Source organism: Kogia breviceps, chromosome 14 (assembly GCF_026419965.1).
Source record: "Kogia breviceps isolate mKogBre1 chromosome 14, mKogBre1 haplotype 1, whole genome shotgun sequence".
In the NCBI taxonomy this organism is placed as follows: domain Eukaryota; kingdom Metazoa; phylum Chordata; class Mammalia; order Artiodactyla; family Physeteridae; genus Kogia; species Kogia breviceps.
In genome coordinates, this window is record NC_081323.1 from 22069141 (window position 1) to 22089461 (window position 20321).

Genomic DNA, 20321 nt, shown 5'->3' on the forward strand with positions numbered 1-20321 from the left:
GTGATAATAGAGGAATTCTGGCACCAAAAAAGGGACAAAGTTATTGAGGAGGATACAGTCTTGCAAGTCTGTGTTCAGATAAGACAAGTTCCAGTTCCTGGAGCTGTGGCTAGATGCTATGACCTAGACTTGGACACACAAAGAACACCACCTTGGGAAGAACAGTTCTGGTTCTATAAACAAATTCATAATTAGGAATAAAATAGTTACTATTTTTAAAAACACACAGTTTATGCATCCTATGCCACCTGACCAACCACCTCCTCACATAAAAGGTTCACTCAAAGTAGATGCCAAGATTCCAGAGCAGGATTCTGTTAAACTTAAAGGCAAGATCAAGCAAACAACATGCATCAGAGTTCAGGCCTGGGCATCATTCATAATAGTAATGCCCCACAGACCTCACTGGATCTCTCATGTCTATCATGCTGTTGTGGATAGTGTCTCAAATATGTTAATCAATCTGCTTTTTAAAGAAATTCATGTATATATTCTTTTTCATATTTTTTTCCATTATGGTTTATCATAGGATATTGAATTTATTTCCCTGTGCTACACAGTAGGACTTTGTTATTTATCCATCCTACATACAGTAGTTTGCATCTGACTTCGTTATTTATCCATCCTACATATAATAGTTTACATCTGCTAATCCCACTCCTGATCCTTCCCTCCCCCACCTGCCCTTGGTAACCACAAATCTGTTCTATACATCTGTGAGTCTGTTTCTGTTTTGTAGATATGTTCATTTCTGTCATATTTTAGATTCCACATAAAATGATATCATATGGTATTTGTCTTTCTCTTTCTGACTTACTTTGCTTAGTATGATAATCTCTAGGTCCATCCATGTTGCTGCAAATGGCATTATTTCATTCTTTTTTGTGGCTGAGTAATAATCCATTGTGTCTATATACCACATCTTCTTTATCCATTCATCTGTCTATGGACATTTAGGTTGTTTCCATATCTTGGCTATTGTAAATGAACATATGAGTGCATGTATCTTTTCAAATTATAGTTTTGTCTGGATATATGCCCAGGAGTGGGATTGCTGGTTCATATAGCAACTCTATTTTTAGTTTTTTGTGGAACCGCCATACTGTTTTCCATAGTGGCTGCAGCAATTTACATTCCCACAAGCAGTGTAGGAGGGTTCCCTTTTCTTCATACCCCCTCCAGCATTTGTTATTTGTAAACTTTTTTTTTTTTTTTGGCTGCTCTGCGTGGCTTGCAGAGTCTTAGTTCCCCAACCAGGGATCGAACCCGTGCAACCTGCAGTGGAAGCACAGAGTCCTAACCACTGAACTGCCAGGGAATTCCCCATACATTGTCTTTTTGTTTATGGTTTCCCTTGCTGTGCAAAAGCTTATAAGTTTAATTAGGTCCCCTTTATTTATTTTTGCTTTTATTTCTGTTGCCTTGGGAGACTGACCTAAAAAAACATTGGTATGATTTATGTCAGAGAATGTTTTGCCTGTGTTCTCCTATAGCAGCTTTATGGTGCCATGTCCTACATTTAAGTGTTTAAGCCATTTTGAGGGGTTTTTCTGTGTATGCTGTGAGGGTGTGTTGTAACTTCATTGGTTTGCATGCAGCTGTCCAGCTTTCCCAATACCACTTGCTGAAGAGACTGTCTTTTCTCCATTGTATATTCTTGCCTCCTTTGTCGAAGATTAATTGATCATAGGTGTGTGGGTTTACTTCTGGGCTCCCTGTTCTGTTCCATTGATCCATATGTCTGTTTTTGTGCCAGTACCATGCTGGTTTTTTTTTTTGTTTTTTTTTTTTTGTTTTTTTTTTTTTGCGGTACGCGGGCCTCTCACTGTTATGGCCTCTCCCGTTGCGGAGCGCAGGCTCCGGATGCGCAGGCTCAGCGGCCATGGCTCACGGACCCAGCCGCTCCGCGGCATGTGGGATCTTCCCAGACTGGGGCACGAACCCACGTCCCCTGCATCGGCAGGCAAACTCTCAACCACTGCGCCACCAGGGAAGCCCCATGCTGTTTTGATTACTGTAGCTTTGTAGTATTGTCTGAAGTCTGGGAGGGTTATGCCTCCTGCTCTGTTTTTTCCTCAGGATTGCTTTGACAATTCTGGGTCTTTATGGTTCCATATAAATTTTAGGATTATTTGTTCTAGTTCTGTGGAAAATGTCATGGGTTATTTGATAGGGATCATATTACATCTATAGATGTAATATTTGCTTTGAGTACTGTGCCATTTTAACAATATTAAATCTTCAAATCCTAGAGCATGGGATATCTTTTCATTTCTTTGAATCATCTTCAATTTCCTTTATGAATGTTTTGTAGTTCTCAGCATGTAAGTCTTTCGCCTCCTTGGTGAGGTTTATTCCTAAGGTTTTTTTTATGCAATTTTATTTTTTTAAATTAATTTTTATTGGAGTATAGTTGCTTTACAATGTTGTGTTAGTTTCTACTGTACAGCAAAGTGAATCAGCTATGCGTATACATATATCCCCTCTTTTTTGGATTTCCTTCCCATTTAGGTCACCAAAGAGCATTGAGTAGAGTTCCCTGAGCTATACAGTAGATTCTCATTAGTTATCTATTTTATACATAGTATCAATAGTTTATATATGTCAATCCCTATCTCCCAATTCATCCTACCCACCCCCCTTTCCCCTTTGGTATCCATACACTTGTTATGTACATCTGTGTCTCTATTTCTGCTTTGCAGTAAGATTATCTATACCATTTTTCTAGATCGCACATACATACGTTAATATACGATATTTGTTTTTCTCTTTCTGACTTACTTCACTCGGTATGACAGTGTCTAGGTCCATCCACGTCTCTACATAAGACCCACTTTCATTCCTTGGATGAAAGTGGGTCTTTGGACCCACTATTGGATATATGTACCACATCTTCTTTATCCATTCCTCTGTTGATCGACATTTAGGTTACTTCCATGTCCTGGCTATTGTAAATAGTGCTGCAGTGAACATTGGGGCGCACGTGTCTTTTTGAATTATGGTTTTCTCTGGGTATATGCCCAGTAGTGGGGTTGCTGGGTCATATGATAGTTCTATTTTCAGTTTTCTAAGGAACCTCCATATTGTTCTCCATAGTGACTGTATCAATTTACATTCCCACCAACAGTGCAAGAGCGTTCCCTTTTCTCCACACCCTCTCCATCATTTATTGTTTGTAGATTTTTTTTTAAGTGAATGGTGGGGTTTTTTTGTTTATTTTATTTTATTTTTGGCTGCGTTGGGTCTTTGTTGCTGTGCACAGGCTTTCCCTAGTTGAGGTGAGCGGAGGCTACTCTTCATTGCGGTGTGTGGGCTTCTCATTACAGTGGCTTCTCTTGGTGCGTAGCATGGGCTCTAGTTGCGTGGACTCAGTAGTTGTGGCACACAGGCTTAGTTGCTCCACGGCATGTGGGATCTTCCTGGACTAGGGCTCGAACCCTTGTTCCATGCATTGGCAGGCAGATTTTTAACCACTGTGCCCCCAGGGAAACCCTGTTTGTAGATTTTTTGATGATGGCCACTCTGACCCATGTGAGGTGATACCTCATTGTAGTTTTGATTTGCATTTCTCTAATAATTTAGTGATGTTGAGTATTGGTCATTGATGGAGATATGCCTAACAGAAACCCTTACAGTAGCCACCTGTGGAGAATGAGCTTCCTGATTAAAACACCAGCTGGATACTCATGGACTGTGCATTCATTATCATATTAGCAGAGCACCCCAGACTGGCATTCTTTTTTTAAATATTTATTTACTTGGCCACACTGGGTCTTAGTTTCAGCACACAGGATCTTCGTTGCAGCATGTGGGATCTTTTTTAGTTGCATGGGGAATCTAGGTCCCTGACCAGGGATCAAACCCAGGCCCCCTGTATCGAGAGCATGGAGTCTTAACCACTGGACCACCAGGGAAGTCCCCAGACTGGCATTCTTGATTAGAACATTTGAGAGACCCAGACTATAGCTTAATCTAAGTAACACAAACATAATGCCCAAGTGTATGATAGTAAATTGAAAACTTTACAGTACTTCTTCAGAGGCTTGTTTTGAGAATTTAAAAAAAAATGATGCATGTGTGTGGTGTTTAATACAAGGCCTGCTCATAGTAAGGCCTCAGTAAGTAGTAGTTATTATTTATTATTTTGTTTATAAGCAATATAAAGTTTATAGTATTTTATTCATGAGTATATGGCTCTTTAAATCTTTTTTTCTAAGCTAATTTTTCTAAGGCCATATTCCTTACATAAAATCCTTTAAATGTTGAAAACTAGGTCACACACACAAAAACAGTTAAAGCAAATCCTCTCAAGGGACAAAAATTGTTTCCATGTGAGATGTATAAAATTGATACCTGCAAATTGATAATTACGTGACTTTATTCACATTAAAACTATTTTATAGTCACCAGGTAGACAACCAAGATGTGGATGGAGCACATTTTCTTTCTAGACTGTTTAATCTAAGCAAGATTTACTTGGTTTTAGATCATAATGATGCCCTTTAGAGCTCATGAGAAACTGCCAAAAGGGTCTAAAACCACTGTAGTAGTTTTAAATTGGTCAGTGGTCAGTGGCTTTTGCATAACTGGAGCTAAATGGCACTGCCCTCTCAATCAGAAAGCCAGTCTGAAATATTTACTGCACACTGTTAACAGTGAGGAGCAAAAACGGTAAGGAAGGACGTGGTAGGAGAAATATAAAACAAATACTAAATGCTTACTCCAGGGAAGTGCTGCTGTGCTGATCAAGCCCATCATATCTCAACCTGACCCTTGGATTTATAAATAAATTGTGATCTTCTTTCTTACTTTCATCTTAAAATAATTTTGCTTCTTTCTCCATTTTTAAGTGGTAAGCATCACTATTTATGCCTCTTCTCAGACTGAAGACTAATGACAGTATACAAAGAAACCAGCATCGGTCACTTGAGCAGCTCCTCTGGGGGTGATGGATGGGGGTTTCATTAATTTGTGCACCCCAAACAATTTGGGTGTGCCCATCCTCTGAAACCAGTTCCCCTGAGAAATGGGTATCGACTGTGCCCTCAATGTCTTTTCCCCTGAATGCATTTATATTGTCCTGGGATATAAAATTAAGCATGTATTATGGTTGCAGTTGTTGGCCACATGCAGCCCTGGGGTAATTTGCCTTCTCCCTTCCCACTTTCACTTCAGATCCTTGGAAAATACTGAAGCCAGAGATCCAGGCTAAAAATTTCAGCATGTCTCTCTGGAGCTCTGCAGATAATATCTCCTTTTTTCTAACGGCTAGTCTCATTCACTGGTAGTTGATATAAAACCACATTTTAATTGCTTGACAGTGTTATATGATAATCCAAAAAAGACATTCCTCTTATTCATGGGAACAGTAGGGAAAATTATGAAACCATAGTAGTTCATTGGTTCGTTTCATGAATGTATATCAAATGTATACCACGTGCCTCAAATTATGTTAGGCAGAGGTCCCTCCTGCCCTCTGAGGGGAAACAGATTTGAAACAATTATAGCACCAGACAGGGAGATCTCATTCTCTTTCCCAGTCTTTCATAAGTTCCACCTCCTAATGTATATGTGGTAAGATGGTCACCAGGCCTACTGAGGCTTTGATTTCTGAGTGCTGAAGTCCTTAAAGAGGTGGGAAGGTAGAGATCTTTTTCCTGCTTAAAGGACAACTGACATCTTGTTTTCTGTTTTGAAATGAAAAAATACTAAACAGCTAAATGAAAATAGCTAAATAAAATCATATTTAGTTAGAATCCAAGGTCCCAGAGAGTTTTAAATGTTTGGTTCCTTCAAATTAAGTATAGCTCCTTACCTTAAGTAACTATTAACAACTGGAAATGGAATAACACAGAAACATGAAGAAGTAACTGCCTCCAGAAATTTCTAATCCAAGGAGGACATATAATAATTTTAATTCATCTGTATAACAAGAATAACCTACAACAGCTGTTATGAAGCCATTGTTTACTGCCTTGGGACAGTGTCCCCCAGGATGGTAGTAGTAACTGTTATGGGGAAGAGTGACTGTGCGTAGAAAATTTGAGAAGTATGGAATTAAAGTGAACATGTGTTTTTTTCTGATTGTAAAAGTTCTCAGAACCTTTAATATACTAACATGTATTATGAATTCCTAAGAGGAGGATATACTACTATGCAACATTTTTTCAACTTATTTGATCACATAGCTTTTTTCTGCCCTATTAAGATGCTGCAAAAATAGCAAGAGTAAAAAAGACATCCAAATGGAGATCCCTATGGAGGTTCCCTGTAGCTGCCTGGCCCTTGGACCATGTTTGAGTTTCCTGGTTTTCCAAAGGTGGAAGCATGTTTCTACCCATATTTTCAGTATTGAGAATGAGAAAGTTTTTTCACATGTAGAATTCATTTTAATCACTGGTAGTTTTCTTAGCTCCTGTGCATAGATGATTCTTGTAGGTACAAGGAAAAGATGCTTTGTAATACTCTTTCCCAAAAAAGAATAGGATAAAGTTCTGCCTGGTGTCACAAGCTACTCCAGAATTACATTAATAAACAGGAAAGCACCTTGGGGCAAGCTATCATTTTACAACTGAGAACGCCAGTTATAGACAGCACTAAGGTTCCTGTTGTGCATGGGAAAATAAAACTTTTTTTGAACACCTGTCACCTGCCATGTATTTGCAGAAAAATAAACATAAGCAATTCACCTTGCTTCTTCCTTAAACAATGAGGATACACTTTACCTTTTAGAGTCTTCCCACCTTTTTCAAATAGTCAGTATGAATATCTGCAGGCCCTTTTCTTATCTGAAACTCAGGGTTTGCCACTGCTACCCATACTCTGAAGCTCAGTTTAGGTAAACTTCAACCCAGGGCTGGTGCCCCTCTAAGAGCCACCAGTGACAGTGAGCTCAAAAGGTAGGGTTGTGAAAACATTCTTGCTGAAGTGAGATCTAAAGAATAGAGTACCAGCTTAAGTTTACATGTTTGCATTTCTGTGATTCTAATTTAATTTATCCGTAATATAGATGGTTTTCTGAACCTTTTCTAAAAACATTGTCTTACATAAAGATTTGGGTTTATTTGATTTCTTTTCCTTTTATATTGTAGAGAGAGTTGTGATTCAAATCGCCAACTTATAGATTAAGGTACACCTATCACAACACTGAATTTTTTTTTTTAACATCTGTGTTGGATTATAATTGCTTTACAATGTTGTGTTAGTTTCTACTGTACAACAAAGTGAATCAGCTGTATGTATACACATATCCCCTCCCTCTTGAGCCTCCCCACCCAACTCCTCTAGGTCATCACAAAGCACCAAGCTGATCTCCCTGTGCTATATGCAGCTATCTGATTTACACTTAGTAGTGTATATATGTCAATGCTACCCTCACTTCGTCCCAGCCTCCCCTTCCCCCACTGTGTCCTCAAGTCTGTTCTCTACATTTACATCTTTATTCCTGCCCTGCCACGAGGTTCATCAGTACCATTTTTCTAGATTCCATATATATGCGTTAATATACAGTATTTGTTTTTCTCTTTCTGACTTCATTCTGTATGACAGACTCTAGGTCCATCCACTTCACTACAAATGACTTGGTTTCATTCCTTTTTGTGGCTGAGTAATATTCCATTGTACAACACTGAATTCTTTTAACAGACTTGGAAGATGCTACAAAAACACCTGACTGTTCCAGTGGACCAGTGAAAGAGGAAAGAGGTGATCTCATCAAATTTTACAATACAATATATGTAGGAAGAGTGAAGTCATTTGCATTGAAATACGACTTGTCAAATCAGGACCATGTGGTATGTTTTATATTTTACTACTTTATTAATATCTGTACTCATAATTGGATTACTATGAGTTTATTTTGCTAGATAAGTGTTTCAAAGCTAAAGCCTTACTGATACATTCTATAGGAGAAAACATACTAGTAATTAGAGTGATTCAGGCTGTGATACAACAGAGACCAGAGGAAATCATGGAAATTTTATCCACACTGTGATTATGTTGTTAGAAATTATGGATGCATATGGGCAAGGACTAGATGGGAACATGGAAAAATGAAAACAATTCTGGTGGCTTTTTCCTTTGTTTTTGATTCCTATTGTTATATCTCTGAGATAAGTGTTTTTCTCAAGATAAAAAGAAAAGGAAATAAATAGGCTTGAATCAATAGAAGCAACACTAAGAAATTTTTATGCAGACTCTAGATTTGACAGTACCAGCAGGCCTTTGAAAGTATTATCAGTGTATAAGCTGAAGTTGGTTCACAGGAGACCAGACTTCAGTTATAAGAAAGAGGGACCTAGTAGAAGCTGCATCCAGGCAGTAGCCATATATGTGTCTATGTATCTCTCTATATTTCTGTCTTTGTCCCTTTCAAGGAATATGGTCTATGATTATCCTCAGAAGCCATGTCTACTCATTCTGTTCCCTCAGTTCTAACACCCCCACCATGTGCTATACTGTGAATGAATATCTCTATTATCAGCCAATTTTTATTTATTTATTTATTTATTTTTTGCGGTGCGCGGGCCTCTCACTGTTGTGGCCTCTCCCGTTGCAGAGCACAGGCTCCAGACACGCAGGCTCAGCGGCCATGGCTCACGGGCCCAGCCGCTCCGCGGCATGTGGGATCTTCCCAGACCGGGGCACAAACCCGTGTTCCCTGCATCAGCAGGCGGACTCTCAACCACTGTGCCACCAGGGAAGCCCTATCAGCCAATTTTTTAAAAAAACTAGTTTTCCTAGCTTCAAGTGAAGATGATGAATGAAATATTAATTAAGGAGTCATCTCCATTTATTCTTGGAATAGAAACATTTTCTAGATTATTAAAAGTACAGTCCCTTCTCACTTTATCTCTAAATCTTTGGTATTTCAGTATAAAGTCTTAACCATTTCATTAAGAGCTTTGTTCCATATTGGACTCATCCTGCTGGCCCACAGAATGCTCTGTGTCTCTTTTATTCCCTGTGCTACTAATTTGGTTGTGGGTATGTGCATGTGGAGAGAGATTCTTATTGCAAGTGTTAGGACATAGATTACTCTTTGCTCCACTTTCTGAGCATTGACATAAGGTTCCTATGCTCCTGGATTACTGCTTCTGGTGTCTTGCCCAGAATTCTTCAGAATTCCCTGAAAGATCCAGGAAAATAAATTTTAGTTTATCTATTAGTAATTGTTGAAAAACAAGGGTAAATGAACCATTTTTAAATTTTCTTCAGCCATAAATAACCTCTTACAGTATAACTGACTCCTAACTAGGAGATAGCAATAAGAATAAAAACAGGGCTTCCCTGGTGGTGCAGTGGTTAAGAATCCGCCTGCCAATGTAGGAGACACAAGTTTGAGCCCTGATCTGGGAAGATCCCACATTCCGTGGAGCAACTAAGCCCACGTGCCACAACTACTGAGCCTGCCCTCTAGAGCCCGCCAGCCACAACTATTGAAGCCCATGTGCCTAGAGCCCGTGCTTCGCAACAAGAGAAGCCACCACCATGAGAAGCCCACGCACCACAATGAAGAGTGGCCCCCGCTCGCCGCAACTAGAGAAAAGCCCGTGTGCAGCAACGAAGACCCAATGCAGCCAAAAATTAATTAATTAATTAATTAATTGATTTTTAAAAAGAATAAAAACATGGCAAAGAAAAAAAGTTCCATGCTGACCCTTCACCTGGCTTGGGGCTGGGGTGGGACAGGGTGGATAGTGCAGAATAAAAATGGTGTGATTCAAAAAAAAGAAAGAAAACCTTTTATCTTATAAAAACTTTACTTTTGTATTATTTCAGATGGAAGCTCCACCACTCTCTCCTTTTCCACATATTAAGCAACAGCCAGGCTCCCCACGCCGCATTTCCCAGCAGCACTCCATTTATGTGTCCCCACACAAGAATGGGTCAGGCCTTACACCAAGGAGTGCTCTGCTCTATAAGTTCAACGGCAGCCCTTCTAAGGTAAGTTGCACACCAACTTTACTCCAAAACAATAATGTACGTGTGTTAAGTACTGGATTTCAGATTTCCAATTAGTAATCTTTAATCTTACCCCTTTTTTGCAAAGTTACTGCTAATAAATATGAACCATTACTATGGCAAGTTTCCTGTGATCAAGAGCAGTGTATTCAGCGGAGGTAGTTTAATCCTTTATTATTGACGTGGTATCGGGGGAGTTTACTCCAAGAGCCCAGTGTGTCCCTGCTCAAGCACGATCTTGAGAAGGACCAGTAAGGCAACACCTGCAAATGGTCAGACATGGGGAACACTATGTGTAAAGAAAGGTCTTGGAAGTGAAAGTTCATTTGGTGGATGGCAACCAGGATAGTGAAAGGTCTGAAAACGGAGGCCTCTTCTTATACAGACAGCTCTATGGTTATCTCCATCTTTATTCCCATACAATGATGAAGATGTGATAGGGACATGATTGCTGTTTTCAGTTAATTCAAGGGCTATCAAGTAGATACGCTCAGTATGTCTCCAGAAGCCAGAATCACTACTAACTGGAAGAAACTGTAGTGGGACAGATTGTAACTCAGTCCAAATACATGGCAGCTCCTTAACTCATTAGTTTCTCATTTAGTTCCACAGACATCTATTAAGTTCCTGCTATGCTTAGCAAACAAAGTTGACTGAGATATACTGCACAGGCTTGCATTTCTTCTGTATAGAAGTTGATTTCATATGAGGACTTTTAGAGGAAATTCTTGCATAAAATCAGAAATGGGACCAATTGAATTGTAAGGTTGTGATTTCACAGTCATAGGTCAGAATCTGGGGAGCTTGTTGAACACTGATACCTGTCCCATAGACTTCCTGTATCACAGAGCTCTGGCAGGCAGGTCCCCTAGACTGTTGTGATGCACAGCTTTCAGAAGCAACTTCTCTAAGGCTGCCTTACAGACCAGCAACATCAGCATCACCCGGGAGCCTGTTAGAAATGCAGACTCTCAGGCCTCACACCAGCCCAACTGAATTTGAATCTGCATAGTAACAAGATTCCCCAGATGATTAGTAAGCACATTAAAGTTTGAAAAGCATTGCTTCAGGAGGAGGATCTCAAACTTTAGGGAGTATCAGAACCACTTGGAAGACTTGATAAAATATAGATTGCTGGGCCCAACCCCCAGAATGTCTGATTCAGTAGGTGTAGGGTGAGGCTTGAGAATTTGCATTCCTGATAAGTTTCCAAATGCTTCTGCTGCTTCTGGTCTTATGTCCACATTTTGAAAACTACTGCTATAAGGTAAATCCAATTTTTAAAATCACCTGAAAAGAGTAGTTCTAATCACCCTTATTATGTTGGCCTAGATTCAAAAAATAATCTCTACCCCAGTGTTTAGCTTTGGATAGAGGATAAAGGGCAGGAAAAAGCAGTTAGCTTAGTTCTTGGCTGCTGTTTCTCCCTTTTCCCCTTTTACTGACACATGTCCTCTATTTTTGCACAGAGTTTGAAAGATATCAACAACATGATAAGGCAAGGTGAGCAGAGAACCAAGAAGCGAGCAATAGCCATCGATGGTGTTGCAGAATCACCTGCCAAACGCCTCTGTCAAGAAAATGATGACGTTTTACTTAAACGACTACAGGATGTTGTCAGTGAAAGAGCAAATCATTAGTGCCCTTCCCATTTCTATGATAAAAGCACTTTCAGGTTGTTTTGCAGAAAGTTGGGGCTCTATCTTTCAAAACATTCAGCCCTGTAGGTAGTAAATATCACTGAGTTACAAGAAAAGTTACACCAAAGTTGGGTTTTTTTTTACATTTATCCAAAATGTAGTTGACAGATGTATTTTGAGTTGGATTGTAAAGGAATGTTTTAAGTGCCTTTTAAACATATTAATAGTCATAGAATTGTTAAAATATTTGTTCCCTGGGTTTTTCAGGTGAAGTAAGGAGAAACCTCATAAGTTTTTGGCTCACTTTTTAAAATAATTAAATGTCTTCTTCTTCTGGGCTTTGTAAGATGAGGGTGAATAATCTGTTTTTGGTAAGTGTCATTTGAGAGGTTTGTGTTCCTAATTTAGTATTGAGTAGGGAGTTGGGTTCCATGGCATCTGGGCCAGAGGATGATGCCCAGCCTGTCTCTGACCCAGTGTGGTAGCTCCACATCCAGGTGCCAAGACCATTCTGGGTTGTCCAGACACTTCTCGTGCCCTTCCTCTCCTTGAGCAGAAGCAGATTCATACCTGAACCCCTGCACTACCCCCACTCCTTGCTTTCCAGCCCTAAGCCCTCTTAGCCTGGTGTCACAACCTGATAAAAGAGATACTTGCTCCTTTTTAAAACTACTATCATTTTGTTTTCCAAACCATTAACTTAGATATATATGATTATATTATGTCATATAATTCTCAAAATAGGAAGCTGCTTCTCAAGCCAGTAGAGTAAAATACAGAAAAGAGTTGTTAGAAACCATATTCCTACTAGTGAGGTAGCACCATGATAAAGCGGGATACTGTTTTTGAGGTCATCATGAGGTTGGTCATTCTCAATGTCTAATTGACTCCCTAAGAATAGTTGAAACCTTTTTCAAAACCACATTAATGTTACCTCATGCCATATTACTTCCCCCTCTTTGTTCTCCATATCATTGGTGCATTATGAGTTTCCCATTAGGGTTTGATCACTGGGCCCCTTAAGGGTGTTTTCCGGGGCTTGGGGTGCAACTTTCCAAAGAGTCGGCTGTTCGGTATTCACTTTTTCTAGTATGTTTCCAGAATCTGGAAGGACATGGATAAGCCATTCTTAATTAATTTTGAGAAAATGTTATCAAATGTATGTTTTTTAAACCACAAACCTTATTTTTTTAATGCAAAATATTTAACAAATATTTAACTTAACCTATGTCTAACCATGGCTAATTTGAATTAGTCTGAGATTTGAGTATGAACTAGTAATTACGATTGTTAGGAATTTTATTTTTAAATTTTAAGACGAAAAGTGATTTTGGTCACATTTTACTTTTCTGAAAATTACATCCTCATTTTTTTGTGTAGTATCTACACATGTTATAAGCCAAATAACATCGTCTGTTTGAATCCTTGTATATATTTTTATGTAGTTATAACTATTGTGTCATTTTCATCATCGTTATTAATGTGCAGAATGTAAATGAGCATTTGTACGTTGTCTTTATAAGAAACTGGATGTGTTTTTATCAGTTTTCAAGACTGAATATCAATGTATGTAAAATGATTAATAAAATAATGGAGTTTTTTGAGATTATTGAAAAAACTACACTTGAGCTCTTCTATGTGACTAGATGCAATTGTGCAACCATTTAGAATCTGTATCTCTTTAACTATCTGCTTTATATCTTTTAAATATCTTAGTGTAACTTAAAAGTTAATGTTCCTGGTGCTTTCTAGGAGCTAAGAAGAGAATGAGGAGAGAGAATGACTGCTTGATGAGTATAGGGTTTTCTTTTGAGGTGATGAAAATAATTTTGGAATTTGATATAGGTGGTGATTGCATAACATTGTAAATTTATTAAATGACACTAAATTTTACACTTTAAAATAGTTAATTTTATGTTAGGTGAATTTCACCTCAATTGAAAAAATGCCTTAGACACATATAAAAAAACAGAATTATTTCAAAGCCTTGGAATGGACCAAATTATGATTCTGAATCAAGGAAAAGGCTTCTTTCTTAGGAGTGCTTTCAGGTGTATTTCTTCATTTGAGCATCACAGCTTAAAAGCTTTTTGTTTTTTTTTTTTTAACATCTTTATTGGAGTATAATTGCTTTACAATGGTGTGGTAGTTTCTGCTGTATAACAAAGTGAATCAGCTACACATATACATATATCCCCATATCTCCTCCCTCTTGCATCTCCCTCCCAATAAAAGTTCTTTTCTAATAAAGATTTTTATGTGGTTAGATTATGTTAAATCAAAAAAAAATTTTTTTAAAGAAGGTAATATTCCCGCTTGTTTTTATTTTGTTCCTTACAGTACTTTCACTAAGTCAACAGACATTATTGGCTGTTTACTGTGTGCCTGGCACTTTGCTAGGTGCTAGGGATATAAAGGTGAACCAGGCATAGTTCCTGTCCTTGAGATATAATATTTGTAGCCTATTAATATAGTGGGATAAATATAGTAATACAAGTCTACACAAAGACAGATGGGTGTTAGCACAGAGAAGGGAATGATTCACTCTGCCTGAACGACTTTGTCAGGGAAATCTAAAATCACTCTAGGGAATTCCCTGGCGGTCCAGTGGTTCGGACTCCACACTTCCACCGCAGGGGCCACGGGTTCGATCCCTGGTCGGGGAACTAAGATCCCGTGTGCTGCGCGGCACAGCCTTAATTAATTAATTAATTAACTCTAAAATGGGGGCTAAGTGGTAATTTAGTCGTTAGGGATGAATAACTGTTTGCCAGGGCAGTAAAAGACAGCATAACCAGTAGAAAGGCCCAGAGACTTGAAAGTACTACAGGTGTAAGATTTTCAGATAGTTTAGTGAGGCGGGAGTAAAGTGTACATATATAAAAGTGCAGTGCAAAGCAGAGCTAGAAAGGGACCTTTCTAGTTGGGCTTTAAGCCAGGCTAAGGAGCTCAGGCTTGGTCATTTCCAGTGGTTCTCAACATTGGCGGCAACTGGGGAGTTTGAAAACACGCATCAGTGAATGGGTTTCTCCCCCAGAGATTTCTGATTTAATTGGTTTGGGGAACAACCTAGTATCAGGATTTTTAAGTACTCCCTAGGTGAGTACCTAAGGTTGAAAACCACTGCTCCAGGTCATGGGGAGCCACAAAAGATGTTTTAATTTTATGTGGATGATGACAAAATCTGATTTTTTTTTTTTTTTTTTTTTTGTGGCCAAGATGCACGGCCTGCAGAATCTTAGTTCCCCAACCAGGGATTGAACCCAGGTTCAGCAGAGAAAGCACCCAGTCCTAACCACTGGACCACCGGAGAATTCCCTAATGTTTATTTTGGCAGTTCCTTAACTTGCCCAAAGATAAGGATTACCTGAGACACATATTAACAATGCAGGCTCCTTGGCTTCCCTGGTGGCGCAGTGGTTGAGAGTCCGCCTGCCGATGTAGGGGACACGGGTTCGTGCCCTGGTCCGGGAAGATCCCACATGCTGCGGAGCGGCTGGGCCCGTGAGCCATGGCCGCTGAGCCTGCGCGTCCGGAGCCTGTGCTCCGCAACAGGAGCACAGCAGTGAGAGGCCCGCGTACCGCAAAAAAAAAAAAAAGAATATGAAAAAAAAAACAATGCAGGCTCCTAGGCCCCACGCTTGACCAATGGAATGAAATCTCCAGGAGAAGGACTTAGGAATTTTGTTAACCTCTGTTCCAAGTGATATTAACCCTCAGGCAAGTTAGCGACTTTCTAGCAGTTCTTCTCAAACTTTAAGAGCATAGGAATCACCAGGGATTGTTAATCTTGTTAAAAATGCAGAGCCTGGGGTTGGGCCTGAGAGTTGCTTTTCTAACAAGCTCTTAGACCTAACACCAGTGCTGCTGGGCTAAGGACTATGCTTTGAACTGCAAGTTTTAGAAATCTGGAATCTATGCAGAGGATTGATTAGAAGATGTTTAGACTGACACCGGAGACAAGTTAATGGTTCTTAACTTGGTTAATTTTGCCACCTTCCGGGACATTTGACAATGACTGGAGACATTTTTGCGTTTTTGGTTGTCATAACTGGGCATGGGAGGTTGGTGCTACTGGTATCTAAGGGTACAAGCCAGAGATGCTGCTAAACATCCTACAGTGCACTGGACAGCCCCCACAGCAAAGAATTTATCCAGCCCCAGTGTCAGTCGTGCCAATTAAGTAAACACCTGGGCAAGAAGAGCTATATGCTTTACTGTACTACTGGTAATGGGGATAGAAAAGGAACCACCAAGGGTCACCCAACTCTGGGCAGGTATGGGGTTCCAGTTAGGGATAGCTTCCTAAGGACGATGACTTTCCAGGAAAGATTAATGGTAATAGATTCCAGGTGGGGTAACTAATACACATGTGGGATTATTTGGCATCGATGACAGACCCTTAATATAAAAGAAAATGTTCCTGAGGTTTCAGATTCTGCATGTAGGCAATGGTTCCATCAAATTTCCCCGTGGTAAGAATCACCTTTGAGGGCTTATTAACTATGCAGATTTAAAAGTGTAGAATACAAACAGTTTTGTTAAGCATCCCAGGCTATTATTCTTATCCGGGAAGCTTGGAATGTACCTGTATAATGGCCAAGAGTATAGAGATCCAAGTTCAAACATCCACCCTGACACTGTCTCACCAAACCAAGTTGGGCTTATTTACTTACTTCAGTTAGGTCATCATCACTTCAAGAAATAATTGATTAATTATGGAAAATAACATTCATTGTATAACATTCAATATATGTAAGCAAAAAATAAAAACTATATTTCCACCAACCAGAGGTCACCTGTTCAAATTTTTAAAAATTTTTATTTTTTCACATGAAGAAAATTGTGTAAATCTTAAGTTTTATATTATGAATTTCTTCCAGCTTCACTGAGCTATAATTTACATAGAATAAAATGTACCCACTTGAAATATATAGTTTGTATAATCATAATTATATATGATTGTATAACTACCACTACAATCCTCGTTTTAATGTGCTTTGTCTTATTGTGATTCACAGATACTGCGTTTTTTTTACCAAATTGAACGTTTGTGGCAACTGCATTAAGCAAGTCTATTGGCGCCATTTTTCCAACAGTATTTGCTCACTTCGTGTCTCTGTCACATTTTGGTAATTCTCACAATATTGCAAATTTTTCATTATTATTCATATTTATGGTAATCTGTGATCAGTGATCTTTGATGTATGATATTATCATTGTTTTGGGGTGCCATGAGCTACACCCATGTAAGATGGCAGTGTTGCGTGTGTTCTCAGTGCTCCACTGACCTGCCATTCCCCAGTCTCTCTCCCTCTCGTTAGTCCTCCCTATTCCCCGAGACACAACAATATTGAAATAGGCCAAGTAATAAGTCTAAATGGCCTCTAAGTGTTCAAGTGAAAGGAGGAGTCAATCTATGTGGCAAACTTTACTGTCGTCTTTAAAGACATCGCCACAGCCACCCCAACCTTCAGCAACCACCACCCTGCTCCGTCCGCAGCCATGAACATCGAGGCAGGACCCTCCACCAGCAAAAGATTACAACTCGCTGAAGGCTTAGATGATGGCTAGCATTTTTTGGCAATAAAGTATTTTTTAATTAAAGTACACTGTTGTTTTAAACAATGCTATTGCACACTTAATAGACTACTGCATAGTGTAAAAACAACTGACTTTTGTATGTACTGGGAAGCCAAAAGAATTTGTGTGACTCACTTTTTTGCAATATTTGCTTTATTACAGTGGTCTACAACTGAACCTGCGATATCTCTGAGGTATGCCTATATAGAACATTTCCATCACTTTAAAAAGTTTTCTTTTTCCCTCTAATATTCCCCGCCCTCCCCATATCCTCCCCACCACTTACCCAGGCAATTGTTGGTCTGCTTTTTGTCACCATAGGTTTGCCTTTTCTAGAATTTCATATAAATATATGTATGCACAGCATGTAATCTTTTGTATTTGAGTTCTGTCACTTAGTATAATGTTTCCGAAATTCATTCATGTGGTATGTATAAATATTTCTTTTTATTGCTGAGCAATTTTCCATACCTTGGTTATACTCAATTTGTTTTATCTCATTACCAGTTGATGGACATTTGGGTTGTTTCCAGTTTGAGGCTATTAATAATTATGAACATATGTATGAAAGTCTTTGAACATATAATTTTATTTCTCTTTTATTCCTTTATGAGTTGCACTGCTGGGCCAAATGGTAAGTACGTGTTTAACTTAGTAAGATATCCATGTCTTTTTTCAAAGTGGATCATTTTGCATTCCCACCAGCAGTGTGTAAGAGGTCCATTTGCTCCACATTACAGCCCCCCCCCTTTTTTAAATTAAAGTATAGTTAACTTAGAATACTGTGTTAGTTCCAGATGAACAGTAAAGTGATTCGATCATATATTTTTTTCAGATTCTTACCAATTATAGTTTATTACAAGATACTGAGTATAGTTCCCTGTGCTGTACAGTAAATCCTTGTTATTTTATATATAATAGTGTGTATATGTCAATCCCAATCTCCCAATTTATACCTCTGCCCCACCCTTTTCCCTTTGGTAACAATAAGTTTGTTTTCTACATCTGTGACTCTGTTCCTGTTTTGTAAATATGTTCATTTGTACCATTATTTTAGATTCCACATATCAATGATATTGTATTTGTCTTTCTCTGTCTGACTTACTTCATTTAGTATGGTAATCTCTAGGTCCATCCATGTTGCTGCAAAAGGCAATGTTTCATTCTTTTTTGTGGCTGAGGAATATTTCATAGTATATATATACCACATCTTCTTTATCCATTCATCTGTTGATGGACACTTAGGTTGCTTCCATGTCTTGGCTATTGTAAATAGTGCTGCTATGAACATTGGGGTGCATGTATCTTTTTGAATTAGAGTTTTCATCTTTTCTGGATATATGCCCAGGAGTGGGATTGCTGGATCATATGGTAACTCTATTTTTAGTTTTTTAAGGAACCTCCATACTGGTTTCCATAATGGCTGCACTGTAGCCACCTCTGGATGTGAATCTTCCTAGACTTTTCTCAATGCATATTGAAAAACTCATTGTATTTTTTTTTTTTTTTTTTTTTTTTGTGGTACGCGGGCCTCTCACTGTTGTGGCCTCTCCCATTGCGGAGCACAGGCTCCGGATGTGCAGGCTCAGCGACCATGGCTCACGGGCCCAACCGCTCCGCGGCATGTGGGATCTTCCCGGACCGGGGCATGAACCCGCGTCCCCTGCTTCGGCAGGCGGATTCTCAACCACTGCGCCACCAGGGAAGCCCTGCTCATTGTATTTTTAAGGTAAAAATGGATCATATATGTCACTTAATATATTTGCAATGTCTAAATATTACCTTTCTGACAATTTTAATGCTTGTGTTCCCATAAATTATTTATGTTATCATTAAACAAGGAAAGATTAGCACAGTCTCTACAGCCACCACAGGAGGTGTCCTCAACAAGATGAAGCTCACCATCCTGGACCACTCTTCTCAAGCCAGTGAGTGGGTGGCCAAATACATCAGGAACTGCATCATCCAGTTTAGCCAAGGGCCAGACAAGTACTTCACCCTGGGTCTCCCCGCTGGGAGCACCCCACTTGTCTGCTACAAGAAGCTGATTGAGTACTTTAAGAATGGAGACCTGTCCTTCAAATATGTGAAGACTTTCAACATGGATGAGTACGTGGGCCTTCTTTGAGACCACCCAGAGAGCGACCACGCCTTCATGTGGAACTACTTCTTCAAACACATTGACATCCACCCAGAAAACACCCACATTCTGGATGGGAATGCAGCTGGCCTACAGGCTGAGTGTTATGCCTTTGAAGAGAAGATCAAGGCTGCGGGAGGGACTGAGCTGTTTGTTGGGAGGCATCGGCCTTGGTGGGCACATTGCCTTTTACAAGTTGGGCTCCAGTCTATTGTCTAGGACCCGTGTGAAGACACTGGCCATGGACACCATCCTGGCCAATGCTAGGTTCTTTTATATATATATATATATATATATTTTTTTAATGAATTTATTTGTTTATTTTTGGCTGCATTGGGTCTTTGTTGCTGTGCACGGGCTTTCTCCAGTTGCAGCAAGCAGGGGCTACTCTTTTTTTCTTTTTTTTTTTTCGCGGTACACGGGCCTCTCACTGTTGTGGCCTCTCCCGTTGCGGAGCACAGGCTCCGGATGCGCAGGCTCAGCGGCCATGGCTCACGGGCCCAGCCGCTCCGCGGCACGTGGGATCCTCCCGGACCGGGGCACGAACCCGTGTCCCCTGCATCGGCAAGTGGACTTTCAACCACCGCGCCACCAGGGAAGCCCGGCAGGCAGACTCGTAACCACTGAGCCACCAAGGAAGCCCTATGCTAGGTTCTTTGATGGAAATCTCACCAAGGTGCCCACCATGGCCCTGATGGTGGGCATGGGCACTGTGATGGGTGCTAGAGAGATGATAATCTTCATCTCAGGTGCTCACAAGGCGTTTGCTCTGTATAAGGCCATGGAGGAGGGAGTGAACCATATGTCTGCCTTCCAGTAGCATCCCCACACGGTGTTTACGTGTGACGAGGATGCCACCCTAGAGTTGAAAGTGAAGACTGTCAAGCATTTCAGAGGTTTAATGCTTGTTCATAACAAGTTGGTGGACCCCTTGTGCACTATGAAAGAGAAAGAAACAGAAAAGCCAGTCTTCTAAGAAACCATACAGTGATTAG

General features: G+C 39.8%; 1 protein-coding gene and 1 pseudogene across 2 annotated transcripts in view; both read left to right on the forward strand.

The window, feature by feature from the left end:
* Nucleotides 1-13215, forward strand: part of RBL1 (RB transcriptional corepressor like 1) — a 70280-nt gene extending 57065 nt beyond the window's left edge. For both annotated transcript variants that reach the window (XM_059037972.2, XM_059037973.2), the window contains exons 20-22: nt 7645-7793; nt 9781-9945; nt 11433-13215. In XM_059037972.2, the coding sequence (XP_058893955.1) occupies nt 7645-7793; nt 9781-9945; nt 11433-11603 (485 nt within the window). In that variant the 3' untranslated portion in view covers nt 11604-13215. The remainder of the gene's footprint in view (nt 1-7644; nt 7794-9780; nt 9946-11432) is intronic.
* Nucleotides 13216-19077: 5862 nt separating this feature from the next.
* LOC131741300 (glucosamine-6-phosphate isomerase 1-like) lies at nt 19078-20321 on the forward strand (annotated as a pseudogene).